The 18,374-nt window shown below is 45.5% G+C and overlaps 1 protein-coding gene across 1 annotated transcript in view; it reads right to left on the bottom strand.

Annotated features, from left to right (window-relative positions):
- Window positions 1-18,374, bottom strand: part of LOC148503037 (putative N-acetylated-alpha-linked acidic dipeptidase) — a 64,813-nt gene that overhangs the window by 17,970 nt on the left and 28,469 nt on the right. Inside the window, exons 13-15 of the mRNA XM_088449034.1 lie at window positions 8,903-8,970; window positions 6,873-6,964; window positions 4,723-4,813 (exon numbers count right to left, since the gene is read on the bottom strand). Coding sequence (XP_088305160.1) covers window positions 4,723-4,813; window positions 6,873-6,964; window positions 8,903-8,970 — 251 coding nt within the window. The remainder of the gene's footprint in view (window positions 1-4,722; window positions 4,814-6,872; window positions 6,965-8,902; window positions 8,971-18,374) is intronic.

The following is an 18,374-nucleotide window of genomic DNA, read 5'->3' as shown; positions in this document are numbered from 1 at the left end:
GCGAGCAGTTCTGACTATAAATCAACCAAGTGACGTGGTCAATGACACTGCTGTTTTAATTATGCACACCCATAAAACGCCCGCTTTGACCTTTAAGCACGCCTGCGTTCTGATCTCCACTCCCCATTTTCAAGCACCTTCCCCTGTTACCACCCACATACGCCTCATTCTGTCACTCAAAATTGCAGGCCCTCGCTATATAGCGAACAAACGATTTTCGGCCGCACTGACTGGTTCGCGCATGCGTACTAAAAACCGTACGCATGCGCAGATGTGCGAACATCGCTCGGAACAAGCATACTGCCGCTTACGAGCGGCTCTGAATGAAGCCCTAAATTCGGTGAAATAGGGTATGCAGTGCAGATACGATGGTCCTCCACCGGGTGTCACTCCACCCTGTGACACCCGGTGCTGCACGCTGTAAAATGGGCGTGGCCTCATGGTAAGGGGACGTGGCCTCACGGTAAGGGCGTGGCCATGCAGCCTGTACCCCCCACTTTAGTCTCCCCCAGTGGGTCCCATAGGTGAGGACTGCCCCCCGGAGACCAGTGTATTTGCAGTGCCGGCTTCCTCACTGAGGGCCTGATTCAGACCCACTCGCGAGTGCTCACAAGCGGGTCGATGTTGGCCCAGTGCGCATGCGCACAACGGAGACGGCTCCGTCGTGCACATGCGCGAGACCCGGATAGCGACGGGCAAGTCATTGCTCCGGGTCTCATACCAAAGGGGGCGTGCTGTCAATGGTGAGTGACAGCATGCCCCTTTGGTGGGCGTGCTGGGGGTGTGGCTGCCCAGACGAAGACGTTCCCATGGGAACGCCTACCATCTGGGGCCGGCCCCACTGACATCACAAGTGATGTCAGTGGGAGTGCTTTCGGCTCTGATAGAGCCGAAAGCACTCCAGGGCTTGCGGCAACGAGACCCTACCACAAGGGTCTCGTCGCAAGCCCGATGGTCGCGATGGTCTTGACCATGGCGACCATCTTCCTGGCCGTTCTAAACATTAAGAAGGACGGCCCTGATTCAGAGTGAGCGCTCTGTCAGAGCGTCCGGCTCTGAATCAGGCCCTGTGTCAGGAGCCGAGTGCTGCAAGCTACAATACAGCACCCGGCTCCCATGTCTGAGGGCACTTTGGCGTCACCCCTCAGCGGGTAACACCCGGGTGCGGCCTGCACCCACCTTGTGACGCCACTGCCGCTGAGTATAATGAATAAATAAATTATGATTAGGGGTCGATTCAATTAGCTGGAAGCCCCACAATGCACTCTTTGAACAATGTGGAAACGCCAGCGATGGCGAATCAACTTATCCCCATCACACCCCGATCTCGTGGATTTTCATATGCAGACCCAGAATCTGCCTGCCAAGCCCACCATAAGTGCGGCATTTGTGTGCACTTACTCACGGGTGAGCTGACTTGTAGCTAATTGAAATAACCCCTTATCTGTTTTTTGCCAGGAGTGCTGGGGGGCAGTAATTGTGGAAACGTGGTTGGTTGGGTCTGGTGTGTACAGGTCACGGTCTTGTTTTTCAGGTAGCGGTCTTGTAGATTTGTCCAAGAAGCGCAGTGAGGAAAAACTCCAGGTTCCAAAAGTGGTGGTCAGATGGAAAAGACAGTGGTTTAAATATAAATTTATTCTAATGAGAGGTGTTAATGTAAGAGTATAACTATGGGTGGACACTGCTAAATGTAAGAGAATGTAAGAGAATGGGACATGAATTAGGATACTGTACAGTTGTGTCCCCATACATCTAGCCTCCTTGCGCATTAAACAGCTCTTCTAGTCTTCCATGCTGTGCCGTGTCTCGGCAGCGCCGATCATTGTTTTCGTGAAACTTTTTCCTTTAAAATGCGTTGTATGCGCAAAGTGTGAAACTGCGGCTGTATCTGCATGCGAAATGCTACGCTACAGTATCACAGCCGCTGACAATGTAACATAGCATTTCGCATACAGATGCACCCACAGTTGCACACCACATTTAAATCAGCAGAAGCTGCTTGTGTGTTGTTTTTGCATTGCTTTGCGAATAAGACGCATTTTAAGGGAAAACATCACATGAAAAGATGCTCGGCGCTACCGAGTCACGCGGCGCTCACGCATTATGTGTAACCCATCGGGCCAACTCACCACCCAGTATCCACCTGGCACAATCTTCAATCTCTCTGTATTGATTATCTTAATTTTCCTCCAATCCTCATTCAGGGGCCTAATCATCATCGAAGGCCGTATGGCCTCCGATGATGAAGTTTAGAACTCACTACGATGGATACTTTAGTATCCAACTCGCAGCGGGGGAAGCCTGACACCGGAGCAATTCATCATTGCTGCGGTGAGGGGACAGCTGCTCTGAAAAGCAGTTGCCGTCGTCATGGCAGCGCATGCGTGACCTCGGGTCACGCATGCACACAGCTGCCAGGGACTGGTGAGGAGGCGGCGGAGGGATCCGCTCGGATCCCTCTTCGCATCCCCGGAACTCCTTCCCATAGGAAGGAGCGGGGATCCGAGAACTAGCGCCGTCTGAAGATGGCGCTTGTTCTCGGCAGCAAACTCCGAAAACTTTCAGTTTTTGCAGTTTGCTGAATACCGGGGGGGTCCGGTAGGACCCCTAATGATGAATGGCATGGTAACTTAAAAATGTGGAAACTAGCGTTTCCACATGGTTATCGGGCCATTTATCGTTTGATGAATAGGCCCATCTATTACAAACGGGATACGGTCAAGATGCTGGCGGATGGGATGTTGGATGTTGGTATATCGATACCAGAATCCCGACACCCGTCAGGAAGCCAAAGCCACCATCCGACTCAAAGGGATCAAGATACTGACGTCGGCATCCAGACGGTAAGTATGTGGGTAAAGGTAAGCGTTAGCCCGGGGATGGGGTTAGGCTCTGGGGAAGGAGAGTTAGGGTTAGGCACCACTGAGGGGAGGTTAGGGTTAGGCACCACCCAGGGAGGGTTAGATTTAGGGTGCAGAAAGGGGGGGGTATGGGTTTAGCACCACCATGGGGAGGTTAGGGTTAGGCACCACCGGGGAAGGGTTAGGGTTTAGGGGGGAGAGGGTTAAGATACTTGTCGGCCCCTGTAGGGATCTTCACCATCGGGATGCCGCTGTCGGTCTTCTGACAACCGGCATCCCGTCAACCGGGAAATCATACCGATTCCTTACAAACACACTACACTGTAATAATTCGCATTTGGCAATTCATTCCATTAAATGTACAAAACTTTTTTTTTTCTCTCCCTCTCTCGCCACTTTATCACCCTGGTGGCCCTGCCCACTCATCATGTTATCACATTTTTGAGGGGGAGGCCACCACAGGGTGGATTATCGTCCATCACTGCACTTATATTTCCATTTTCTCATCTCCATGATCTCATACTGAGCCACGACTGGAACCTCGCAGCACTACTCGAAAACATACAAGACTGGCACCAGAAAAGAATGACCTATTCGCCCAGCCAACCACCTGAAGCTATCTCAGGTCTTCTGAATGGTGCGATAATCTAGTAAATTGGTGGATTGCACTAATTATTATTATAAATGCAAAGTAAGGCCCTCATTCAGAGCCGCTCGTTAGCGGCAGTACGCTCGTTCCGAGCGATGTTTGCACATCTGCGCATGCGTACGGTTTTTAGTACGCATGCGCGAACCAGTCAGTGCGGCCAAAAATCGTTGGTACGCAATATAGCAAGTGCCTGCTATTTTGAATGACAGAATGAGGCGTATGTGGGTGGTAACAGGGGAAGGTGCTTGAAAATGGGGAGTGGAGATCCGAACGCAGGCGTGCTTAAAAGGTCAAAACGGGCGTTTTATGGGTGTGTATATTTAAAACAGCAGCGTCATTGTTCACGTCACTGGGTTATTTTATAGCCAGAACTGCTCGCAAATTTGTGGTAGCAAACACCAACCACAAGAATAGCGAGCAGTTCATACGCTGGTCGATGTACTCGATTAATCTAATAAATAGCGGACATGACGTAGGATGCGAGCGGCCAGGGGGCGTTTTTAACAAATAAACGAGCGTATGTTTTGCTCGCTCGTTCAGACTTAGAGGTGTGAACAGACTACAATGTGCGTACGGATCATTTGAATAGCCACCCCTTGTTTTTAAACGAACGACCGCAAATAGCGAACGGCTCTGAATGAGGGCCTAAGATAGTAATGTGCTACAGAAAGTTTCAACCAAATCTGCAATGGTTGTGAAAGATGACATTGAAAGTACACAAGTGTAGGGTTACACCAATATGGCATGGTAAAGGTTTGTGCTACTTATACAATACAATTAGAAAAAAAGGAGATGGAAAAAACAAATACAATAACAAAAAGTTACATGAAATGTGAAATACAGTCTGGAAATGAAAGGTGCAATCCCTTCGGACCTATAGTAGTTATGTACAGATGGAATAAATCATTGCAACATTATATCTGCTTTGCTACACAAATAACATTTCCTGGAGTAATTTTGAAATAAGATCAAACAGGTGACCAGTCTTGTACCGCTTATTTATTTGTCCCTGGAACGGTTCTTATTTTTCAAATGTCACTAGTGTTCGTTTTAAGTTTATACAATTATAGCATTTAAGGCCTCAGTGTGGCATTTGGTTTTGGTAACAGATATTTAGCTTGTCACTTGTTAGAGCTGCGGAATGACTCAGTGCCGTTGATACATAAGAACCGCCCTCCCCACTTACCAGGTGCTCTGGTAGAAAACACTCACCCTATTTTTAGTGTAGCGAGCTCTTCCAGAAGCAATGCCAAGTCGCTGAAAAAAGACTTCAAAGTCATTTCCTGAACCCAGCTTGTTTATCCTTTAAAATGGGAGAAAATTTAAATAATGATTCGAGAGTGTCCTGTCAGACACTTATCACTCCATCCACAAACTCAGAGGGCCACAAGGCGGGAACACAAAGCAGCCACACTGGCAGAGTGCGGCGGAAGTCTAGCTACGCGTCCACGACAGGCGGTTTTTCTCTGTGGTGAATATGCGTACGCAGACTGCAGTAGTTTTTTGCGGTGTGTCCAGAGCTGCATCCAAATCGGAATTAAGCCCAGAATGTCCAAAAAGATTCACTTTAATGAGTACATAGTATTCTATTTTTTCTGCTTGCAGTAACCACCGCTGAATGAAATAGTTTATTTTATCAATCACCTTCAGATTTTTTTATATGTTGCAGCATGGAAAAATAAGAATCTCTCAAGGACATCTTTGTTTTATTCTCAAAGGGCAAACAAATTGCATCTTAGGAGCGTATTTGAAGCAGAAAATGAAAAAAAAAATAGGGCCATTTACAAAGAGGTTTCACACATTAAACTATTTTAAAACATCCTCAGTTCTGTCCATGAGTTCTGAGGTGGGAATCCACCACAATGACTGTGGACACTTCTTGTCTACTTTTTGTTGCTCCTCTCCAGGAGAAACTCGTAGAGGAGATGCAGTATCTTAGGGGGCCGTGGCAAATTGCTGGCCATCGCAGATCCATGAGGAAGAGGCAGTGCTAAATGTAGCCCTGCGCTATACATATGGACCCTCGATTCCCGGCATTATCCCCCCATCATCCCCACTTTACTAGGAAACAGGTGTAATGCAGGACATCCATCTACTCTTCAAGGGGTGCGGGGGACTACCAGAAGAATCGGAAGCCTCCCGCACCTTCCGTGATAGTAGGTAAGTATCCTGTGGGCCTTCTTTTATGACCTTCATAATCAATTGTGAGAGAGCTGAAAAATTGAGGATTATGACATGGAAATGACAGCTGTTTTGTGATTGGAAGAGCACCTCAACTATCCAATCAGGAACCAGTTGCCATTTTTAGACCCATGTCATATCCATCAGTGGAATTGGTATGAAATACTGCCGGCCGCACGGCCGGCATTTGGATTCCCGGCAGCAGCAGCCCGACATCAGCAGAGATCACGGCAGCGGAAGCCCGACAGCGCTGGAAATCTCGATCGTGTATAGGTAAGTATTATCTAACCTAATCTAACCCCCCTAACCCTAACTCTCCTTAGGGGTGCCTAACCCTAACCTCCCCCCCAAGTGACTAACCCTAATCCCCCCTCTAAGTGCCTAACCCTAACCACCCCTTTCCCCGCTGCCTAAACCTAAGTCCCCCGGGGGGGTGCCTAACCCTAATTCCCCCCCGAGTGGGTAACCCTAACCCTCCCTCCCCCTAGCCTAACCCTAACCCACCCAGGGGGGTGCCTAACCCTAAGTCCCCCCCGGGTGGCCTAAACCTAACCCTCCCCCCCCCGCGGCTGTCCGCTCGCGGCGCCCGTCATCACTACGATCGGGATGCCGGGCGCCGGTCTTCCGGCGTCGGGGAAATGCCGGGTGTCTACATCTAGATGCCTGCCATTTCACCCTTGCCGGGATATGACAGTCGGGAAGCCGGCTGCCGGTATTTAGGCAGTCGGCTTCCCGATTGCATACCTCCATCAGTATACACAGAAGACTATGAAGGATGACCAGCATAGATTGCAAAGCGGTGGAACCCTGCTGAACTGAAGAGGCCATAAGGGTCTCCAGGGGAGGATCATCCCGTAAAGTACTAGAGAGGTGAGTGCAGTCTGGAGGCTCATGTTAAAGAATAGTGGAAGTTCCAGGGCTATGTCCCAAAGTACTGCACTGGGAGATTGGTCAGTAAATAGATGGAGGATTGTGCCAACATAGAGACCCATTTAATGTATATCAACTTTTTTAATTTTTCGCACCTGAAACCCGCGATGATGTCAAAAAGTCCGGCAACGGACTTTTCGCTTCTAATTGAATATGGCCTTAAGTCAGTTAGATTGACAAGTGTGTTATTAAGAGCAATCCACAGCCTGCTGGTGGTAGAGAACAATGCAGCAGGTTTGCCATGTAGTTACCTTGGAGAATCCTTATATTCTGTCCAGTTATCTTTCTTGTGCCAGCTTTCATAGAGAGATTTGCCTTCAAAACCAGTGTCTGGGCTGGCAATCTGGGGAGAATGAAAATAAGCAGCTTGTTGGCTGTGAATTGGTACTATATATATATATATATATATATATATATATATATATATATATATATATATAATGCAGATCTGTCACCAGGGAAGGGGGTCACTTCCAATCTGGCCTTCACTTCCACCTGTAGCGTAACCAGAGACTACGTGTTTGCATTAACTTTCCTCTGATCTCACAATCTCATCTGCGCGTCCATGATGGTTACCCTTCCCTCTATAATGATTTTCATTTGATGGTGCCTAGACATGCAGTATTGTCTTTAGATTGTAAGCCTGCGAGCAGGGCCCTCTTACCCTCCTGTCCGCCTGTCATTACCCAGCCTTTGTTTATTACTGTGTTCCCGGGTTTCAGGGAACAGTTGCCATTTTCACTGGACTCCCTACTGTGGGGTGTTCCCAGATTTGTTCCTGGATTTGGTACAGCTTTATGTTGTGAGTGCCATTGGCGATAGCATTTAGTTGATTCTACTGCACTGAGCTTTGGAACCAATGGAGTCCACTGCAGGAGAAACTAAATATGCTCCATCACTCTTAAAAGCAAAGATGACAAAGTCCCTGCACTCATCCAACTGGCATGGCGGGGCAGGTACATGATGGAGTCTGGGCTCTGTATGTTGTATCTGCTTTTTTTTTTTTTGCACTAGTTTTCTAGTTTAGGGATTTGCTTTCTCAACTAGTTTTTTGTTTTTACACTAGGCATGAGATTGGTATCTGTATTGTACCCTAGTCATATAGTGAGCTGTATTGTACACTAGTCATATAGTGAGCTGTATTGTACCCTAGTCATATAGTGAGCTGTATTGTACACTAGTCATATAGTGAGCTGTATTGTACCCTAGTCATATAGTGAGCTGTATTGTACCCTAGTCATATAGTGAGCTGTATTGTACCCTAGTCATATAGTGAGCTGTATTGTACACTAGACAACACGCTGGGGTTTTTATTTTACACAGGGCATCAGATTATGTATTGCACACCAACTGTCCAGGTTTGCTTTGTACACTAGGCATCAGATTGACGATTTTTTGTACACTAGCCATCACATCTGAGTCTGTATTTTACACTTCCGATCACATTCAAGTCTGTATTGTACACTAGCCATCACATCCAAGTCTGTATTGTACACTATCCATCACATCCAAGTCTGTATTGTGCACTATCCATCACATCCAAGTCTGTATTGTACACTATCCATCACATCCAAGTCTGTATTGTACACTATCCATCACATCCAAGTCTGTATTGTACACTATCCATCACATCCAAGTCTGTATTGTACACTACCCATCACATTCAAGACTGTATTGTACACTATCACCTCCCAGGCTGTATTGTACACTATCCATTACATATGAGTCTGTACTGTACATGAGCCATCACATCTGAATCTGTATTGTACACTATCCATCACATCCAAGTCTGTATTATACACTATCTATCACATCTATTGTACACTATCTATCACATCTGAGTCTGTATTGTACATTAGCAATCCCATTAGGGGCTATATTTAACAATAAGACTCAGAGTTTGGTAAACTAGACAGCAGATGGAGGTCGGTATTATACTCGTAAATTAAATGCATTATACATGCTAAGTGTAGGTAATCAGTGTAAAGCAGATGTCTATAGGTAAGGATCAGTTCCCTGATCCCCAATTTAACATTTTATCATCATCTCTCTGAATGTCCTGTGGGACAGCTACATTCCATAAACAGTAAGTGCCCTCCTGCCCAGCTTGCCAGCCTTCCCCTGCTTACTAAATACAGAAACCAATATTGTTAGTTCCTTTCTCACCCTCTACATCACCATTCTGCTAAACCCCACCACAACGTAACACAACAATTTTAATACCAATTTAGAATAATTATAAATAAAACTTATGTAGCTAATTTAATAACATAATAAATACCTCTTTTGTCAAGCGGTAAACCAGTTGATACATTAGTGGTGTACAGTCAATTCTCAAGGTAAAGTTCCCTGCAAAAAAAAATAGGGATTCAAAAAAAGTGACAATAGAACAATTGATAGTTTACATATTAACACAAAACCGTAGCGCCCTAAATACATCTGTATAAGCAGAAAATCCTGCAGAAGTTTTAATTACACTGTACAACAAATTAATACTTTTAATTTGTTTCCTTTGTAAAAATAGTCATACATTACTAATTTGAGGTCAAGTAAAACAAATGATTTCAGAATGTTTTTACTAGCTCTATTTTTTGAGCTACACTACTTGCACTATACTGTATGTAGATTAGTAATATAGTCATATGGAAAAGCTATTTTAATATACAGTATATACTCGAGTATAAGTCGACCCGAAAATAAGCCGAGGTACCTAATTTTACCACGAAAAACTGGGAAAACTTATTGACTCGAGTATAAGCCTAGGGTGGGAAATGCAGCAGCTACTGGTAGTAATCCCCCCCTGGTACTGTCCCCAGTAGTAATCCCCCCCTGGTAGTGCCCCCAGTAGTAATCCCCCCCTGGTAGTGCCCCCAGTAGTAATATCCCCCCCTGGTAGTGCCCCCAGTAGTAATACCCCCCCTGGTAGTGCCCCCAGTATTAATCCCCCCCTGGTAGTGCCCCCAGTAGCAATATCCCCCCCTGGTAGTGCCCTCAGTATTAACCCCCCCTGGTAGTGCCCCCAGTAGCAACATCCCCCCCTGGTAGTGCTCCCAGTATTAATCCCCCCCCCCTGGTAGTGCCCCCAGTAGCAATATCCCCCCCTGGTAGTGCCCCCAGTATTAACCCCCCCTGGTAGTGCACCCAGTAGCAACATCCCCCCTGGTAGTGCCCCCAGTATTCCCCCCCTCCCTGGTAGTGCCCCCAGTAGCAACATCCCCCCCCTGGTAGTTCCCCCATTATTAATCCCCCCCTCTGGTAGTGCCCCCAGTAGCGATATCCCCCCCCCCTGGTAGTACCCCCTGGTAGTAGCCCCCCCAGTAGAAAGAAATGTAAAAAAAACAACACTTACCTGTAACCCCGCTCCTGGTCCCGACGCTGCTACAGGCTCCTCCGCCGCTTTGCATAATGGGAGAGACGTCGTCATGACGACGTCTCTCCCATTACCCACTGCGGGAGCCGGAAGATGGCTCCCGCAGTGGGAGCAGCAGTAGCCGCTGAGAGTCTGACAGACTCTCAGCGGCTGCTGATTATACCAAACACACAGCTGCCGGCTCCGGCGGCTGTGTGTTTGGCAGTGTGTAGTGCTGACCGAACTCCGTCCGGTCAGCGCTACACACGCGGTGCAGGCTGTGTCACAGTGACACAGTCTGCACCGCGGCCCGCATGGTACGCTACTCAGCAGCGTACCATGCGGGCATGACTCGAGTATAAGCCGAGGGGGTGCTTTTTCAGCACAAAAAATGTGCTGAAAAACTCGGCTTATACTCGAGTATATACGGTAATCTGATATTTTCTTGATAGAAAATAAATAACAGTTGTTTTAATTCAATCAATCACAAATAAGAACACAAAACGAAACAAACATACAGCATACGAAACAAACATACAGCATAGGAAAGTACTATCTAATATAGGGCCTGATTCAGAGCCGGACGCAATTAGCGCTCGCTCGTCCAGAAAATAGGGGTGGCTATTCAAATTAACCGTTTGCTCTTTGCGGTCTGTTCACGCCTCTAGGTCTGAACGAGCGAACAAAACTTGCGGTCGTTTTTTGGGAAACTACGCCCCCTGGCCGCTCGCATCCTACATCATGTCCGCTATTTATTAGATTAATCGAGTACATCGACCAGGGTATGAGCTGCTCGCTATTCTTGTGGTTGGTTTTTGCTACCACAATTTTGCGAGCAGTTCTGGCTATAAAATAACCCAGTGACGTGGTCAATGAGGCTGCTGTTTTAATTATGCACACCCATAAAACGCCCGTTTTGACCTTTAAGCATGCCTGCGTTCGGATCTCCACTCCCCGTTTTCAAGCACCTTCCCCTGTTACCACCCACATATGCCTCATCCTGTCACTCAAATTATCAGGCATTCGCTATTTTGCGAGCACATGAATTTCGGCCTCACTGACTGGTTCGTGCATGCGTATAACGATCCGTACGCATGCGCAGTTGGGCAAACATCGCTCGGAGCGAACGAGCTGCCGCTTACGAGTGGCTCTGAATCAGGCCCCTAATATAGTGGCCTATTCATGGGGGTGCTTTCTCTTTGCTTGTCGCTTGTACTCCTCTTCTGGGTCATCTCTGTCACTGTCCAGCAGTAGTGATCACCTTCCCTGATATCTTTGTTCCATTGCTGAAATGTCTTGGTGGAATCGCTCACTATGCTTGTCACTCAGTGCACCACAGTTATCTTGTGGGGGTAATCCCGTGAATCGCATATATTTGAATAGGGGAGGGGACAAATAACTGATTAATTTAATTGGGTCATTAGGCCCCGCCCCCTCTGCGCGGAATGCAGATTGCTGGTAAGATTCTCTCCATTCTGCCCACGTCACTAGGAATACCCCTACATCATCATAAATGGGATATATCTCGGAACTCAGTGCTAATAAGAGTTTTAAATGTCATGGTCATTCTTTGCATGCTGAAATCAATTAGAAGTAACTATTTTCACATCGGAAAAATTTTCACTGTTGTGCAGTGTTATGAGTTAATATAAATCGTATTGAATCCAATAGGAAGTTTTGTTGTCTCTCTTACATATTACCATCTTTCTCTAATGTGTTTTTTTCATGGCTAAAATGCCTCCCACATGAGGGATATTAGAATAGAGGGCACATACATGCAGGGTGAGAAACCCATACCTTGTTCGCCAACGTATTCTCTCCAACTTCTTTAATATCTGTTCTCTTTGGTCTCCCTTCTATTTGCACCTTCTGGCGCTCTTAAGCTGCATACACACGGTACAACCTGCACCGCCAACGATATCGCTGAACGATTTCCCTTCAACTCTCTGTAGTGCAGGACAAACGATATTGGGTACACAGACTGAAAGATATCTATGATCGATATATTTCAGTGAAGTCATCCAGCCACATCTGTGAACATGCAAATCGTGATGAAATCGTCCAAGTTGGCCTGCATGTACGGACGACCATAGATATCGTTAACGTCCATGTGGGAACGCGCATCGTTGGTCGTTCACTGCATAAAAATGAACGATATGAACGATTTATCGTTGAACAATATTGTTATCGTTCATATTGTTCATAGACATCGTACCGTGTGTACGCACCATTAAGTTTAGCTGGTTAACTCTGGTTTTAGTCTAAATACGTGTATGCAATTAGTGTACATCGCCAGACAAATAAGATCTAGGTAGTTTATTTACGTGCATACATATATCAGTGCATGTTTTAGTTTAGGTATTTGTGTTTTGTTTTTGAGTTGTTCTCTAATGGTTATATAATGTGCACTTTATTATACATTTTTTTCAGTATATGAGAGATATATGTGTATATAATGGAAGAGTAAATAACACCACTATATTTGTAGGTGTCATTCACTTCTTATTTCTTAATTGAACCAGGTGTTTCATCCATGAATCTTGGAATATGAATAAATAGATGAATATAACAACAAATGGAATTGAGATTAAAATTATGCACTGATATAATGAATGTACGGTTATAATGTTTTTTATTTCTTTGGAACTGTATAATTGTTATCCTTTTTAATCTTGTATGTATTGTGGTTAGTCTACATTTGTTCTTGTATAGGTACAGGTATACAGGTATTATGAAGTCTCAAAACCCAATGATCATAAATGACAACCCATGGACTCTAAGGAATAATGGAATCTGCAATTCCCCTATTTATTAGAGGGGGATGTTCTGCTGTTTGTGTGTGGTACAGTATAAGAGATAGAGAGTAATTAGATAGACAATGTCTAGATAGACACCAGATGTTAGAAAGTGAATAGTTAGACAGGCACAAAACTCAGACACACTAAAGGTAGCAATGTAAAAAGGTTGACAGGTACAAAAGGTCGACAGGGTCAAAAGTTCGACATGAAAATGGTCGACAATTTTTTATTTTTTTTAACCCTAACCCTCCCCTTGGTGCCTAACCCTAACCATCCCTCCTGGTGTCTAACCCTAACCGTGGGGGTAAGTGCCTAACCCTCCAGTAAGTGCCCAACTCTAAAACTAAAAAAAATGTTGACCATTTTCAAGGCGAACTTTTAACCCTGTGGACCTTTTGTACCTGTCGACCTTTTTACATGTCTAACTTTAGTGTGTCTGACTTTTGTCCCTGTCGAACTTTTATCCCTGTCTAACTATTCACTGTCTAACATCTGGTGTCTATCTAGACATTGCCTAACTAATTACTGTCTTATAGTCGGGAACCCCTGCTGTTCTGCAGGCATTCAGCTTGAAACAGTCCCAAGGTGGGGGCGAAACGCGTTACTGCCCATTACCACTATTGAAGTGAACTGTGTCCAACTGATTATCTGGGGACGGTATTAATACTGCCAGCAAAGCACCATTATGGGGATCCCTGCAGCCGTGGCCACACCGCTACTGTCTGGTGGATCCACAAATCTAACCTAGCCAGACACGTCTTAGGACAAGTGCTGGCCATTATCGTCCGCGGTGAGCTGTACAGCCGCAGCCTTACTTGACAGCCGGCGGGACCCTGAGCTGGAACAAGCCGCACGTGGCCCGAGGGAAAGTGCGGATGAAATTCTGGCAGGCATCGGTGGTGCTGCACGGAGGCCCAGACTCAGTACAGGATACACTAGCGCTATTCACACTATCCAAGGCGCGGACTTTGATCTCTGGAACTCGGTTACTTTGTAACAAAAGGAGCAGATAAAAAATGTCATCTTCATTTGGAATTGCTGCCTGATACTAAGTTACAGGGGTAACTGCTGATTATACTTACATACACTACCAGCCATGGTGATCTGGACACAGTATTTCATAAAGCTATAAAGAACATTATTATCTACATAAGCATATGATTTTATACATATATATTAGATTATGTTTACAATACTGCAGTGAATAATTGTCTTTTATTATTCTTTTTAATACTATTGTGGTATATTGTTTATATGTAATCTGTGATTGATTTGATTGGTTTAAATAGAGATTATCTTTAGTATTGTTGTACTTTATTCCAGCGCAGTTTTATCCTTTTTTCATACTTGATTGCGTTCCATTTGTTTTAATCAACAGATTTAGAGCCATTTCCAGCTTACACAAGTGCGACGACAACAATTGTATATCATTTGTTTTTCTCTGACTATAAAGAAAGACATCTTATTTTGGAACTTGTAAAACAAAACATATGGGGTGGGATTTACTAAACATTGTATCCACAATGCGGTACATCCCGCCTCTCATTGGGTACATACCGTGGTTGATTACCACGGTATGTACTTAAGATATCGCAAAGGACAGCTCTCCCGATAAGAGCTATCCTCTCCCGATAAGAGCTGTCCTCTCCCGATAAGAGCTGTCCTCTCCCGATAAGAGCTGTCCTCTCCCGATAAGAGCTGTCCTTTGTGATGCATCGTATTCCAGTGCTTAGTGCATATGGGGTTATGCAGTAAAACCCACAAAAACATACATTTTTGTGTTTAGTACATCCTGCCCATAAACTTACATGGCAAGACAAATGTATTCATCCATGTATTTCCCCACATTATATTATTATAACAACTAAAATAAAGAAGATGAGTTTGGTAACATGATAACAGGTATTGGGTATAATAAGGAACAGGCATTTCATGTTACCAATTTCCATTCATCACTATTATGCAGGAGTGCCCACTGAGATTTACAGAAGGGCAGAGGACCTAGGTATCCCCTAAGGCAGAGGTTTCCAAACTCAGCCATTACAGTCCAGGTTATAAGGATATCCATGCTTGAGCCCAGATGGTTAAATCAAATTGATTGAGGTACTAATTAAGTCACCTGTGCTCAAGTATGGATTTTCCTAAAACCTGGACTGTAAAAGGTGGAGTTTGGGAACCTTTGCCCTGAGGTGTAACAGATATGTTTGTCAGAAGCAGTTCTGTCTGCATTAGCTCATACAGCCTGGTGCAGCCCTGCAATAACATAGATGTGAACCTAAAGAAATAGTATCAAGAGTTGATTTACTAAGGGGCGGGAGGCATCAAGGGTAAAAATGCGATCAAACCACGGAAATGCGGGTTTGATCGCATTTTTCATATGCACCAAGGACTTGGTTGCGGTGGGTAACGCCATCTTCCTGATGGCGTTACCTATAGAAGCCTATAGGCTTCTCTCTCTGCTGCGTGCTGATAGAGGGATCCAATTGAATCCCTCCCAGCACCCCCAGCGGCACGCGCAGAATGACGCTGGACGGGCTTCTGGGTCATAGACTCGGAAGTCCCTCCACTGCAAAGGGCCGCTCTTACCGACAGAGCGGTCCTTTGCGGTGATCGTCATGCATCCCACCCTAAAGCTTCTAAGACAGACAAGTGGTGTTGTTGTTGGCCATAGCAACCACTCAGAGCCTGTCTCTGATTTACTAGAATGCAACACCACCACTTTTTTAGAGCTTTAGTCAGTCTACCCCTTAGGCTCATTTAGTGGACGTGGTGTGTTGAATATCATTATTCTATGGGGAGCCAAATAAGTGCCGAGTACCACTGAATGCTTTAGTTTGTATGGCACTGGAGTGTGTGGTAATTATGAATGGCTATAAGGTTAGTTAGCAGAGTAGGCATCCTGAAAGAGGAAAATAAGACTCTGCAAAAGACTGAACGTGAGAGAACTGGCTTATTGTAAACATGAATGAGATTTCAAGATGAACTGGACAATATAAGGCGGAGGATGTGATCACAAGTGAGGTGCCCACTAACGGGAATATTAAGGAATCCGCTTTCCTGTCATTGGTCACCTGGGGAATATACATAATAATTCCATATTAATACAGATAATTCCATCCAAGATTAAAGTCATACTGCTGTGTATTACACAACCTAGACAATCTGTTCTACAGAAAGGTATAACGGGCAGTATCCAGGCTCCAACACTGGAGCCTACAAATCACCACCTGCAGGGCCAGATTAACACTGGGGTGGATGGGATTATAGCCCAAGGCCTCCATATAAAAATAGGCCCATCATCATTGCAGCGTGGTGATGACAAGCCACCAAACCAGTCAGTCAGTCAGTCAGTACTTCATTTTACTCACAAAATGATGCTATTGTTGTACTTCTATGTATTTAGTGTAAATGCCTACATGACACTGACCCCACCCACACAGCACTGGCCACCCCTCCTCCACTTTTCACAATAGGTCCCTGATCATTTTCAGCCCCAGTACCACGTGGGTCTTAATCCAGCCATAAACAGTTATGTAGGCACACACCAGTGGATCTCTCCAGTTACTTAACCAGTGGTGCTGCTTTATTGATAGATAGCAGGTACAGCTGTACTCACTGTTACATGCACACAGAGCTGGGTTCCATAGAGCTCAAGCTCACCAGCCAGTGAGTGTATGCCGCTTGTGGGCAGTGGTGCAGGATGCTGGACCAACATTAAATGTGTGTATTAACAAGGTCTCTCATATGACCTTCTGTCTCCCACCATGTCAGTCTACACCAGTGGTGTCAAACTTGCGGCACTCCAGCTGCAGTGGAACTACACATCCCAGCATGCTAAAACTGTGGCAGTGCATGCTGGATATGTAGTCCCACAGCAGCTGGATGGCCACGAGTTTGACACCTCTAGTCTACACTGTACACATTAAAGACAAGATGTCCCATGCACATGCTCAGTAGTGCTCTCGATGGCCATCTTGGAACAGGACATGAAACCTCCCTGGAGGGACAAGACGACTGGTGCCTGCTTGTATCGCACTCCTTTCAACACATCACACACCAGTGGCGTTACAAGGAGGGTGCGGGCTGCAACCGGGTGTCAACCGCCGAGGGGTGACGCCAAAGTGCCGGCTCCTCCGTGGCGACAGGAGCCAGGTGCTGCACTGTAGTATTACATGCAGCACTCAGTACTGCACACAGAGTGGTCCCCGGGGGCACTCCACACCTCCGGGACCCGTAGAGTGACAAAATGGGGGTTTGCCTGCGAGGCCCCGCCCCCTTTTTCACCAGTGCACGGCTCGGCCGCGCGCACTAGAAGCCTCCCCGCACCAGGTAGGGATGCCACTGTCACACACACTGTACTTACCTTCTACAGAGCAATCCGGATTACATAATAGTACACATCACACACACTGTACTTACCTTCTACAGAGGAATCTGCATTATATCTAATTTTTAATTACTTGAAAAGTGTACTGCAAACTAGGTAACTCATCATTGCTGCAGACCATCTAATTTTTAATTACTTGAAAAGTGTATAGATTACTAGACCTAGTTCTTCTTAGCTTTGTGGCATTCACTGTTTGTTTATGTTAGGACATTTATTGCTAGCCATATTAGTGGGAGGGTATTGGGGGATGATTGGATTCATTGAATACACATGCAATCACTGACTATTTAAGTTCATAGGAAGGCTGAAGGCCCCTGGGCTGAGTAGGGCTTAATTATTAGAAGTGCATAATTTGTAAAAGTGCATTTCTTACCAAATTCGGCATTATACAGGCATTAAACCGAAGTTAAACAGAAGGAGACCACTCTAACCTGAATCTATTCTTTAACAAGAACATATGGACAAAGTATAATCAAGAAATGTAAGTTCACAATATCTACACTACAAGCACCTGCTGTCTGCATCACCTGGACAATCCTCACTGGCCTCTGTTTGCTCACTATAAGAACTTACACTTGCTAATATTTGTACTGACTCGCTCGTTTCACAAACAACTCATAGCTTACTGTATTCAGTGCCAATTTCAGTTTATTTCTTAGAAATAATGTCTTCCCACCTCTCTTCTTTTCCTAGCCTGTCATCTGCCTTCTAATTCAGTTTACTTTAATATTCCATTTCTCCTCTTTTCCTCTGCTCAATAATAGTTTGGAAATTTTGCAGGCACATTTTCCTTGTTACTTGCTTCTCTGCACTCATACTTTATTCCTACATCTAGTTTTCCTCCCCCTACCCAACTCTTCCACACCATTCTCATGTGTACCTCCCCCTCCACTCACTGTCTACCTAATACTCTGCTCTACCCCCTTTTTCCACCTATATCATTTCCCCCTTGTCTCCTCCACCTCCTCCTTCCTTTATCTCCCCTCCTTTGTCTGCCGTCCTCCCTCTCCTCTCCCACTAATACACTTTCATTCTCTTCTACCCCTCCTTTGTCCTACTACCCCACTGATAATCCTTCCTCCAAACCTCCTCTCCATGTCACCCCATACCACCCCCATCATATTAAACTCCCTCCCTGCCAACCACCTACAGATTCCCTTCCCAGCTCTGGTCCCCGCATAATCTCTCCACTACATTCATCTCGGCCACCCATATTAAA

This window comes from Taudactylus pleione, unplaced genomic scaffold (assembly GCF_031769625.1).
Source record: "Taudactylus pleione unplaced genomic scaffold, aTauple2 ptg000478l, whole genome shotgun sequence".
NCBI lineage: Eukaryota > Metazoa > Chordata > Amphibia > Anura > Myobatrachidae > Taudactylus > Taudactylus pleione.
This window is presented reverse-complemented; position numbering and strand designations above follow the sequence as displayed.